The 13,347-nt window shown below is 38.0% G+C and overlaps 1 protein-coding gene across 1 annotated transcript in view; it reads right to left on the bottom strand.

Annotated features, from left to right (window-relative positions):
* Window positions 1–6,105, bottom strand: part of LOC146004368 (transferrin-like) — a 78,196-nt gene extending 72,091 nt beyond the window's left edge. The window contains exon 1 of the mRNA XM_083143162.1: window positions 5,990–6,105. Coding sequence (XP_082999288.1) covers window positions 5,990–6,059 — 70 coding nt within the window. The 5' untranslated portion in view covers window positions 6,060–6,105. The remainder of the gene's footprint in view (window positions 1–5,989) is intronic.
* Between the last annotated feature and the right edge of the window lie 7,242 nt (window positions 6,106–13,347).

Raw genomic sequence — 13,347 nt, 5'->3', positions numbered from 1 at the left:
CTATAAATACATCTACAAACACAAGTCACATATATTACGGGAAATAGTAATCTACGAAAAATTGTTAATTCTATAAGAATTTTAAATTTACCTAATAAACTTCAAAATATTTTATCTTGGAATAATCTTCAGTCTATCAGATGGATTGTTCTTCAAGGAACACTAACAAAGCAAATGGATTGAGAGAATTCTGTTTTATTTTCCACGCAGCTTTATTTACCTTCCTCAATAAAAATAAAACCTAAACTGTGAAAAACTTGTTTCAGGTCATTAATAAATATGTATAAATTCAATGGAATTGGGATTTTAAAAAGTTGCAATTTTTCATGTCTACAGAGAAAATTTCAAGCAGAATTCACGCACAATTCCCGGAGCCAATAATTCACGCATAATTCCCGGAATTCAAGAAATTACCGGTGAGTAGCCACCCTGTTAGTAGAAGTTGTTAATGTGACAAAACCCGACCTGTTCCAGACTCCCTTCTCAGGATTAAACAAGGACAACAATATAATTTGCCACTGGTAGAATATCCAGTTAATAATTTACAGAGTTGTAGTAACTCGTTTGAAAATGCTCTGTGTATGATTTCGTTTTAGTTTTTAATTCAGTTAGAATATGTGTTGGTTTGTTGTATTTTCTGCAAAGTTGAATGAACTAAAGGCTTTCGTCCTCAGCCGGTCGATCATACAACACTCGCAACATTCGCTTCTTGTCCTGCCACTGCATGCCTTGAAATTTTGGTCTTGGGGTTGGTGGAACAGGTGGATGTGAGCTGTTCCCTCGGAAGCTATTTCCCAGCGTTTAGCCAAGGCATTTAGCAGACGCTTAGACTGTAGAAGATTTTTCCAGTTCGTTATAAATGTCAGACGCAAGTTCTCAACGAGATTAGGAAGTTATGGACTTTCTACACTCAAATGTATCACTTGTGACGCGATTAAACTTCAGCACATAGCAAAAACTGGAAGAAAAGCGAATCCGCAATATCTCTCTGAGGGAACAGCTAGAGTGTTCAGCTTCCGTGGTGCCGTGGGGATCGTTCGTGGTCGGAAATACTCGGCTTCAGACTGTAGAGGGCATGATACTAAGAGACCATGGTAGAGCATGGGGTGAGAACCATGATGCGTTGGGGGTAGATGACGTCAACAAACGTCCAGCCACGGTGAAAGATTTTCTTCAGTGTTACTTTTGGAAACGTTGATTTCGAGAGAAAAGTGTTCTTATTATGTTAATATAAATAATTTAAATAGCCCAAAAGCGCAGTAAATAGGAGGGAACAGCCTGTTCCCTCTGTTCCATGGAGGGACCGCCACTGCTCAGGGTGCAATCCCCCAACCCTAATAGTGGAGTTGCCTGTCGTTATGTCACTGCACTTCCGTTGGGATCATCTCCTAAGCGGTGAGCTGTACATGTAATTGTCTGCATTGTAAACAATACCTAAAGTAAACATACAGTATAATGTTACATTGTTTCGCAAATTTTGTCTGACCAAAATAATTTGAGTAAAAAAATCAGTATAAATGGGATATATGTTCCACCTTTTAAGGGGAAGTGCTTCATAAGCCTTCGGGACGGGCACCCCTGTACCCAACTTATTTATCATCGCTTTTTTTTTTGGCTCGTCCGAACTGTGAGAATGAATAGTGATTAGAAGAAACAGTGAAGGAATAATCACAAACACACATTGAAAGGACGCAGAACCCAAACCCACAGAGGTTTACACTTTATGTGGTTCCAAGAGCCTCGTTTTCCTGCAACAATGCAATTTCCAGGGAGTGCTACTTGGAAGAGAGGTTGCCATTTGAATGCCTTCCCACAGAGTACACATTCAAGGAGACTCCTTCATATTGTAATAAAAATCCCCCACGCCATTCTATCACTTTTCTTATCGTTTCTTTTGTGTGTCGTTTCGCCACATTTTTGGAACAATCGTGTTTCACTACATATTATCTTCAAGTCCAAATTTCCGCTGAGTTGACACGTTTAAGTGCTCATTTCCGGTCTTAGTGTACGTTAGGGAATCTATCTTTTATCTTTCTGACGTATTTTTAGCCACACCTTCTAAAAGTAGGCCAGGAAAAGTTTCTGCAAAGTATCTTCTCAAACACGTCTTATAAAAGAAAATGTCTCTATGTGTGAATTTTGAAAGTAAACCAGCAACGATTACCGTAACTTCGAAGTTATGCAAACAAGATTCATAAACACAAATTACTGCTTTGTATTGTTTATAAAGTTCTACTAATGAAAAAGGTTTCATAGAATCGGAAGGAACTCTCTGAGTCTAAACGTTCGAAAGGTTGAAAAAGTCATATCTTCACACATATAAAGATTCAAACGTTGAAGAAAATAAGCTTTAAAGTTCGTTTTCATTTTAATTATGGCGAACAACCAGCAAGGAACGAGGTATTTTATCGAGTTTTCCTCGAAATTAAAGGTTATGTTGTAATGGTTACGTAAATTTGGTTAAATGGTAAAATCACAAATTCTTAATGCAGTGAATTAATTTAACAAGATTTTTTTTTCTAAAGACATCTTGAATCGATAAGTACACGTGCACACACCAAATAAGTTTGTAAAATCTGTTTAAAATGCAGTTTACTCTCAGACAGGCTAATAGGGATATGTGTAAATGTAAGTCGGTCTGTGCTTTAAACTTTGTTAAACCTAATGCCTATGCAATGTACAAATTAAGCTTTTTGCTTAGGGGAGGATGTCCACTCAGTCACGTATTTCTGATTTCATTTCGGGGAGGTAGGTTTTTGTGGTGTATATGTTATCGGTCAGAAAAGTAAACTATTGTCTAAAAGTTCTGAGTACCTTAGAATATTGGATCCAACCTACGTCATTAAATCTTATTATAACACATAATTTAGAAACAGTATACAGTAAAACCTCGTTAATCCGGACCCCGATAAGACGGACTTAGCTTAATCCGGACAGGCAAAAGGGAAAAAAAGAAAGGTGGCTAGAAGTCAACAAGAGAACTTCCCAAAGAAAAGGCAGTCAATCACTGATGAAATTCTGTTTCCCGCAGACTTTGTACTGTACTGTATAGTGTATTTAGGCCTATGTCCTTTAAATGCACCAAAATAAACGTGCTCTGTTGCTATAAACGGAGTTTCTACTGTTCTATTAGGTTAATCCGGACTTTCGTTAAACCGGTCAACTTATCCCCCATTAGTCCGGATTAATGAGGTTTTACTGTATTTATATTCGAAAAAGAAAAACGAAACTCATACACTTGATGTCCATTTAACTTACCCCTTCTGAACACTTACATGTAAACTATCAGCACTACTCCTTGAAAACTACTCACTGTGTATCTTGGGAATTTTTGTGGGAGACAACATATTTTATACCAATTCTATATATCTTCACACCAAAAAGGGGGGGGGATCATGATCGTTTGATTGACTTGTTATTGTTTTTTTTTTAATTTTCGTTATTATGCATAGTTTTTCTACCTACCTGTGGGTGATCGCCGCGATAGGGTTGAAATAAACCACCACCTCTTATGCCTATAGAATCGGGGGGGGGGGGGGGGCGTGGTATTCGCATTAATACAAGGTTAGTCGAGCAGACAAACTGTGCAGAATAAAGTTGACTGACTAACAATGGCAGTGAGCCTAAAGTATCTAAAGTAAACATATATTGTTTAAATATGTCTGTACAGTGACGCAACCACAGAGGAGCAGGGGTGTTACTGCCCCAATCAACCTTTGAAGGAAATCAATTCTAGGGGGGCAAGGGGGTGCACAGAGGAGCAATTACTTCCTTCGAATTAAAAATTTCATGCAAATAAAAATACATTTTGTAAAATTTTCTTGCTAGCTTCGCTCGCATTATCTGCTTTTCTCGTTTTCGTCAAGTTCACAGCTGTAGCTAGGGGCGGCGGGAGTCGGCCATGGGCGCCGAAGGATCTAAAATGTGAAATTGACGGTGTTGAAAAAAAAATTCAAATCGTTTGTTCCAAACAAATGCTTTAGAACAGACTTCTATCCCCTATTTGCGTAATTTATGAGGCTAATAACTACTACTACTACTACTACCACTAGTAATAATAATAATAATGTCATTATTATTGTTATTATTATTATTATTATTATTATTATTATTAGTACGTTGATCCTGGTACTTGCCCCCCCCCCCCCAGACAAAAATTCGTGGTTGCACCTCTGGTATTATATTTTTCCGCAAATTTTGTCTGACAAAAATAATTTGAATAATTAATTCGGCATAAACGGGGGGGAGTACAAATGTTCTACCTTTTGGGGGGGGGAGCGCGTCATGGGCCTTGGGGGGATGGGCACCCCTGGCCCATAGGTAGCAAGTAATCCATTGGGGACTCGCCGACCTATGCAAATCCCCGGTAAACTGAGCATCCAGCCGATTAATCCATGAGTTCTATGGCTCCTGACTTTTGACTCACCCTGCAGAACATTGTCTAAACCTATAGGAAATTAGAGCCAGAGACAAACGTTAATCTGTGACACGTGGTTGCGTACATTCATGACAGAAAATGCTGTTTTCAAGCAACCAGCCCTCGAAATTGTCCGAACATACGATTTAATTGACGCTAAAAGGGCACTAATATAATGGACATTTGAAAAGGAACTGAACAATGATGTCATTGGAAAACTTAAACGGTCTAAAATTGCACTTGTACACTTTCACAAATAAAACAGAGAGCGATTTCATTTTTACCGAAAGACGGCAGAGTGTATGGCTAGAAAATGAAATAAGTAGGGTTGTCGTAACATGAATACTAATTTTCATTGTATGTAAAGGAAAGTGTATCAGATGTCCGAGAGCAGTGTGATGAATTATCTCCGTATTAGAAATGTTACTCGAGATAAGAAGATAATAAATTATGTGGTTGTATTGCTGCATGTTTTTTCACAAAAAATATAGAAGTTTCATTTTATTTATTAGACTAAAATAAAATTCAGAGATGGACAACAAAATTATTTTACTTTACAGTTAGTTGTCGGATGGAATTTATGCTGATATGTACCCCCTACCCTCCCCCCACAAACACACACACTGTTTGTGCAGCCTTCTCATGCCTCTATTCTTTGTATAAACTCAATCATGGAGACTCCAGCGAGGAGATTCGTTTATATTTCATTTTAATGTGCTTTCTGTCGCAGAAAATATATTAATCGAATTTTGTGTTTTGATACTTTCTTCGATAATAGATTTCTAAACCACCTGCTCTGATCAGTTACCAGCGGTGACGTGCCCGGGACTTTTTAAAAAGGGGAAGATGACCATATGAGTGAGATTATGTCCTTTTCAGTGGTCATTCCCGTTTTACCTTCTTTTCCACCACTTGGAGATCTCTGTTTTAGCAATACTGGGCCAAAGGGGAGGGGTAAAAGTGCCATGCATGGAAACTGGCGTCTTATTGGATGGTTCAAAATCACCTTGTCCTATTTTCATGTCCTGCTTTCCCTTGGCCCGGGATGCTGGTCGAAATAAACATAATTTAGTCAAATCGTCATAAGATGGTATTAAGGTTTGCATCTCAAAAACGAACAAGAAAAAAGTACTTTCAAATTGTAATGCTGTGAGACAGCACTGCTGGTCTTGTACTGGAATGCACTCGCATGATGCTAATAAAGAACAACTGTCACTGACACTAACGTTATTAAGCCATGGCTGTACAACACGGTGAATGATACTGGGAAGAAAAATGAAAAAAAAAAAAAAACAGACTTCATCCCAAATAAACTTTGTTTCTACTTCTACTTGTCAAGAAATAAAAGAGCAGTTTATATGGAACAAAAACTGGGCTGGATTGGGTAGAATCATCATAGTTCGAATGCAAATAATGAGAAAGGAAAAATAGCATTTCACCTAAGGATCACATGCAATCTCTCTAAAAAGTAACGTGTATAAGTGATCTGCATAACGAGAGAGAATGGACAATTCCCATGAAAGCTTCGATTGTAAATATATTGGACATATTGTAACGATGGTTCCTACTCACATATTTTTGCTGTTTGCGCCAAGCATGTTGTAACGATGGTCAAAACTAAGAGAGATCGTATCGACATCATCTTCTTCCTCCTGCGTCTGGACTGCAACTGAACCGACCTTATCTGTACCTGCGATGATACGTTGCATCGAACAACTCCTACTCTTATTCGAAGATATCCCTCGACGCTTTTCTCAGAAAAGTGAGTGACGTGTCCACATGAACGTTACGAAAGAGGAGATAAGGGAAAGGAAAATAACTCTTCTTTTTTAACCCCAACCTTTACATTATTATCTTTTACTTTCTATTTGCATCAATGTTAGCATCTTCATCCTTCACGAATACATTTCGTAACTACTCGTACACCCAACGGCGAAAGAAACAGTAGGCGAATTGATTGATTGATTGATTTAGTTTGTTTTACTTCGCCTTTTGTGTATCTTTGCTAATTTGCGAAGATGGGGATGAGTGATGAAACTATGAAATTGATGAATGGACATTCACAAACAACCAAGCCCGAGCGGGATTCGAACCCGGGAAGTAGGCGAATTGTCTATATTACACAATGATGACGATGAATTGAAATAAAGACGTCAATAAGCAGATTACAATGCCTGCTTCGAACCAACGCAGTTTCATTCCTCAAAACAACACAGGATGTAGAAAAAAGTAATGAAAATAACGGTGAACAATTTGCCTACCATTTTCTTTGCCGTTGACTGTACAATGTTTCAAATATCACAGGTTCGTCTCAACAATGAAATCTCATGTGTTGAGAGATTTTTTTAAACATATTTTGATTGTGAGCTAATTTGATCCAATAAACTTTAGAATGGCTACACTGGTCGAAGTTACCCTACAATTTACAATATTCTACAGTAAAAATTTTACAGTATGACTGTTAATTAGCAAAAAACAGGAAGTAACCGTTTTTATTTCAATTTGAATATATTTTATCTTCCATAAATGTAGATGGTGGTTATAAATTACAGTTGAGTGCACCCATAAGTATATTTTAAACACTGAATCATAAAAATTACATTAATTAGGGCAACTAGTAATTGACCTCCTATTAATTTACGTTCTTAGCCCGTCATTTTTGCAGTCAACCTTTTACAATGTAAAGCGAAGTATTTTTTTTTTTTTTTTTTTGCATGAATATCAAATTGGAGAGGAGCGAGATAAGAAATTATAGTAGCTGTGGTCAAAATTCTAGAATTTGTTACTTCTGTCACGTTTTGTATCTGATAGGGAATGTGACAGATAGATTCCATGAGACAATAGGATTCATGGAGAAGAGGTATCAAGGAAGGTGAATGGCTATTACGACTGCTGATTTCTGTTGGTGACTGAAAGCGGACTTTTCCAGTAATGAATGACCACGATTTCCACAACCAAAAAGAAGGAAATCACGTCGTAGCGAGTAGCTAAATAAGGTAAGTGAACCAAAGGTGGCCATAGTTAAGCTTCTGTGGCAATTTACACATCTCTAATGAGAGATAAATTTCTGAAATTAAAAGAATTAACTCCCATAACTAATTAACAAGTGTACCAAATGAATATTTTGTACATTGCTTGCAACATTTTTTCTTTTAATTACAAAACCCAAAACCGTTACATCTGTTCCCAAGGTGGACCCCAAAGGTGGCCCACGGCTTATTGTTGGCTTAGAAAATTGTGCTTGTGCTCAAGAAAACATATTCATTCATGTTTATTGATTTTTTCATATTTTTTCATATGTTATTAGAGAAAATTGTTGGTGTCAAACTTTCGATTGTTGACATGCATTATATAGTAAAGACAGTCTGCACAGTCCCTACGACGCCGGGGTCCACAATAACTAAATAAAATGGTTACTGGCAGCCCGAGACAGTTCGTTTTCTGCATGGTGCACCTGAGAGGGACTACTGGGTACATTAATGTAGTGCCATTTGTTAGCTGTGTTAAATACTAATATGATTTTCATAACATCGGCCATCTTGGGAACACGAGCTACCTTTGTCTCACCTACTTTACAATACATGCACTCAGTGGCGGCTCGTGGTGATCCAAAGTGGAGGGGCGATAGCTCACAAATTTGCTCTATTGATTTGCTTATTTTACTTCGCCTTTTGTGCCTCATTTGGCTAATTTGCGAAGATGGGGATGAGTGATATGATGAAATTGATGAATAGACACTCACAAAATCCATGCCCAGGCCGGGATTCGAACACGGGATTCCTGGCGTCGTAGCGCGATGTGCTAACCACTCCGCCACGTGGGCCGGCACAAATTTGCTCTACTAGTAATGCGAGTTTAAATGATGAATTTCGTATAACAGCCAACGTGATAAGAAATTGATACGTTCGTGTTTACCGAATATCATGTTTTACACGTTTTAAATTAATAATTATTTAACAGTAATGCGAAGAAGATGAAAGAAGAAATAGAATTCTAACAGATTTAGTCGTTTAACAGAGGGGAAAATTCAGAAGAAGGGATATTAATTTTTACACAACTTGATAAGCACAATGACGAATATTTACGTGCATTGATCGTGAAAATTTCTAGTAAAATGTTACACAGAAAATGTCTCCTGTCCAACATGACTAATTGATATGTGAAATAGGGCACCAAAATAAATATCTCACTGGAAAGGTGGTATCTGCGTCACCAGAAGCTCTAAAGTAAAAACTTCAAACTTACCCGAAATCTTCAGACATGCTTGTAACTAAAATTCATCCTTCTGTCCTTCAACGCGAAATTTGCGAGTGAACTCATGACCTCCCTTCTTTGACACTTGTTCTAGATTCCAATTCGGACTAGATTTTTTATGTTTATTTTTTCATCCAGACAGACTTCTGGTAGAAAAACTTCGGACCAACAATTTTTCCACACTGTTCATCGCGACAAATGCCCAACTACAGCACACAACTACCGAAAAAGCTTCACTTTTCCATGGAAAACGAAGAGTCGTTTTATTGCTTCGGGGTTGCCAGACAATTTTGCCAAATTTTAAGAATTTTGTAGTTTACAGGTTCCTGTAGCGGCTCTTGGTGAGTTTAGTTGACTAGTTTCTAACATCCGCCTTGAAAAGAAATTGGACAGCTTTGTCACATTATCAGGAATTTTTTCAAACGTGCTAATCAAAACATGTATTTAAATCTATATGATGTACTCCACATCATTCTAATACAAATGTACTTTTCACTAAACTCAGAAAAAATACAACGCATATGTACGATAATTTTGTGTGTAACAAGAATCTATAGCCGGCTTCCGTGGCTAGCATACCGCATTACAAAGCCAGGGTTCCTGTGTTCGAATCCCGGCATGGGTATGTGTGTTCTTTGTGAGTGCCCCTACATCAATTTCATTATACCATCACTCATCCTCATCGTCGTGATTACCGAAAAGTAGCAGAAAGCGACGATAAATAAAAATCATGCAAGAGTCTGTACTTTTTCAGTTAGCGACATTTTCTTTCCTCGTTGGAAATTGCGTTATTTATTGCTCTACTCTTATGTCATAAATGAATAAGATTATGGAATACAGAATATTTTTTTTCAACGGTTGGTAATTTTCTTTCTTATGTTAACTTCATTGCTTCTGGCAACTCTTCATTGTTTACCGTTCTCTGGAGAGAGGGCCAGTTTCGCCTAGGGGGTGAGTTTCGGACGACAAACCCTCCGTCCTCCCTTGGACAGATCCCGCGCGTGTTATTCCCTCAGTTCCCTCGCCTGTTACCCCTCGCAACCGCGCCTGAGAATGCTCTACTTCTCGTAAAGTGGGAGGACGGTGCCCCGCCAGATTTCTCTCGAAGTTCCGTATTCCCCCGCACGGTTTCGTGCAAACTTTACAATTGTCGCGGAAGAATGAATACAGAACCGACTAACCAACGATCTATAAGCAATGGAATATTTGCAATTCAGACAATGTAAAAGCTAACATATAAATGTTAATGTAATGTTTGTTCACTTCCGGTTGCACACGGCAGTGCGGCGTCCGTATCGTCCTTATGACCGGCCGCCCCTGCATGCACTGCTTCTTGAGTTCATTGTTGAAGTGTAAGCAGTTATGACTAGGGTGACGAGACACATACATACAAAAAAGAGGACAGAGCGTGGCAAAAAAGGAGAACAAAGTCATAAAAAAGAGGACACCACAAAAAAAAAATGGCACCACATTGCCATTACTAACAATTTAAGCAATAATAAAAAATCTTGCCAACGCCTTGCTCACAGATACTTTTCAAGTGATCTCTTTCAATAACTTCCTCTTACCAAAGCAAAGAAAGGAATCTCCTAATCTGTTATTTAACAAATGACAAAGAATATCTACAATTTGAAGCACATAATTTTACTCCTTTTCTAATTCTTGGATATTAGAATGAAATATCTCCACAAGTGAATGTAAATGTAACAAGTAAGATTTATTTTAACTTATTTCCAAAAACCGAATTAAAATTTTAGGTAGTTTAGATTGTTTCAAGAAATATGATTTTAATGCCAGGAACATTTCTAGCACTCTTTCAACAGGAGGGAAAGTAACAGCCACCTTACACTTATCTCATAATCGTTTTTTCCATCCTTTTAAAAGCCGGATATTTTCTTCCAAGATCATTGTTGAATTTACACTTTTGATTAGTTATTTCATGAAAGTAAATATTACTTAATAATCAAAATTCTCACTACGCGTTTCTGTATCACCTATGTATAACTCGAAAAGGAACTGGCCGATCCCCGTGGCGGAGTGATTAGCACACCGCGCTACAACGCCAGGGGTCCCGGATGCGTATTTACAAACCCTGGAGTGCTGCAGAACCAGAGGTATATAACGCTTTCTTATTGGCTGTGCGCACCGGAAGTGTTTATGTTTCGTGTTCATCGTTCCTTGCTTGTTCGTTTACAGAGTAGTAGGTCTATGGTTTACAGGAAAAGTATTGAAAAATTACACTCGTTTTTATTTAGTAATAATGTTTGTAATCAAATTGTCGAAATAATGTTTTACGTTGTAAAATAATGTTGAATATCTCTGAAAGGGCTTGCAATGTATGTGAAGTGATTCCTGCATTACAGGAGAAATTTTATAACTTGAAATATGCTAAATAATGCAATTTCTGTACCACACAACAAACTGTTGCAATGAGAAATTAGAAGCATAATATTGTTGAACAATATCAAGAATCTTTGGAAATGCCATTGAAAATACAATAAATTATACATATTAAGTTTACTGGGCAAACTACTTCATCATATATACCAGTGGCTTCATTGTGGTATTGTTTGCAATTAGTTGGAATACATAAATTTCTCAATAGTCGTAAATAGTTACAATGTTTCTACTAATGTGACTTTAAATAGGAAAATCATTCACTTCAAGAAGAGTTCTGATTTCTGTCTTTCAAAACATTAAAATTTAAAAAATGTGCTGAAAATCAACTTCAGTTTAAAGGGGTTTCTTATCTTGTTGGGATAGATCTCTGAAATCTACACTGTCAACTTGATCCCTGCCATCTAGCGTTACCTTGGAGGAACACTGCATTAACTTCCGGAATGACAGCCAATCAGAAGCCGAATATCGCTGGAGGTTCTGCAGCATTATAGGGTTTGTAAATACGCGTCCCGGATTCTAATCCCGGGCCTGGTATGGGTGTTCTTTGTGAGTGTTCCTTCATCAAAATCGTCATATCATCGCTCATACCCATCTCCGCGATTAGCCAAAAGTGGCAGAGAAGTAAAATAAACCAAATGAATCAATCGAAAAGGAACTGCACAGACTCAGTCGTTAGGGCGTCTGACTACCATGCGAGAGAGAGGTTCGATCCCCGGCGGGGGAGATCCGGGATTTTTTCTACCTGTTCAAACGGCTCCGACGATCACCCAGCATCGTATGAAGTGAATACCTGGAGGAAACTCTGGGGGGTAAAGGCGGCCAGGGGCTTGGTGCTGATCACATCACCCCCACTTCGGCCGCGATCAAGGAAGTGTGGGGACCTAACTCCACACCTCCTATACGTCTTCATGGAGTGGTGCAAAGCACAGGGGAGCACTTTACTTTTACAAACTACGTGCATTTCTGCAGTCTCAAAGGGCGAAGCAACGAGTTAGAATAATACTAATGACTAGGGTGTGGAATTTTACCTATTTTATTTATTTGTAGTAAAACACAGGCTATAATGTTTAAAGTTCGTTTCATGGTGTTTCTAGTCCGAAAACGCATTTTTATAATATCTATAAATGCTCTTTTCGAGGGTTAGTACCTATTTCGCTTAATCGTGCCAAAAATTGCTATTCTGCAATTTTTGCATTCTTCAGGTTTTTATTACGTGCCTTTGGCTTTCCCTACATTGAAGAAGGCTTTGTTGATGTTATCTGGTACTCGCCAGATTTGAGGCTCTCAATTCGACCACGTATACATTTTTTTGTCACAACGATGCAAATTGTTTTTTCATCGTTTGTTCAAATGCGCACAGTTGTTAGCACAAGTTCTTTTTGTGAGAATTACTTTAACTGACGATTCCCCACAAATGTGAATTTTGATCAAAAGAGTATTAATCGTTTGTTAATCGTTAGCGCACTTTTATGTATAAACTGAAGTTCTAATACAGTATAACTGTATATTGGAAAGAGAAAATTGAAATAAGTTCACATTCATTACCCATTTTAATATCTTTCTTTTTAATTTTAGGGTGTCTATTTTCGTGCATTTTTTAGTATATATTGCCTTTTTAAGTGCCTATTTTCTTCATTTTTGTGCCTATTTGAGAGGTTTTTAGTGCCTATAAATCCGCACCCTACTAATGACTCAGTCGGGAAAGTGATCGTGTTCGGCTCCCAGATGCTAGGTGAGCATTGCTCGAATACTTAACGCACCCCAAGTAATATGATGATCGTTATGTGTAGAAGCATTCTCTATGCAGCACATTTGCTACGGTCGATGCCACACTCTTTCCAAAAAAGGAGGACATTTACCGATTTCTAAAAAATCCGCCCGGACACCGGACAGACACCTAAAAAGGAGAACATGTCCAGATAAAAGAGGACGTCTGGTCACGCTAGTTAGGACATAAGTTGACCGGTTTAACGAAAGTCCGGGTTAACTTAAATAACCTAAAAGAACAGCAGAAAGTGCATTAAAACTCCGTGTATAGCAACAAAACACGTTCATTATGGTGTATTTGAAGGGCATAGGCCTAAATACACTATACAGTACAATACAAAGTCTGAGGAAAATAATTCATTAATGGTTGACTGTCTTTTCTTTGGGAAGTCCTCTTGTTGACATCTAACCAGATCTAAACTATGCATTCTGCTTTTTTTTTCTTTTTTTGGCCTGTCCGGATTAAGCAAAGTCTGGCTTATCGCGGTCCGGATGAACGAGGTATTGCT

The sequence above is a fragment of the Lepisma saccharinum genome, chromosome 21 (assembly GCF_977018435.1).
Source record: "Lepisma saccharinum chromosome 21, izLepSacc3.1, whole genome shotgun sequence".
Lineage (NCBI taxonomy): Eukaryota > Metazoa > Arthropoda > Insecta > Zygentoma > Lepismatidae > Lepisma > Lepisma saccharinum.
This window is presented reverse-complemented; position numbering and strand designations above follow the sequence as displayed.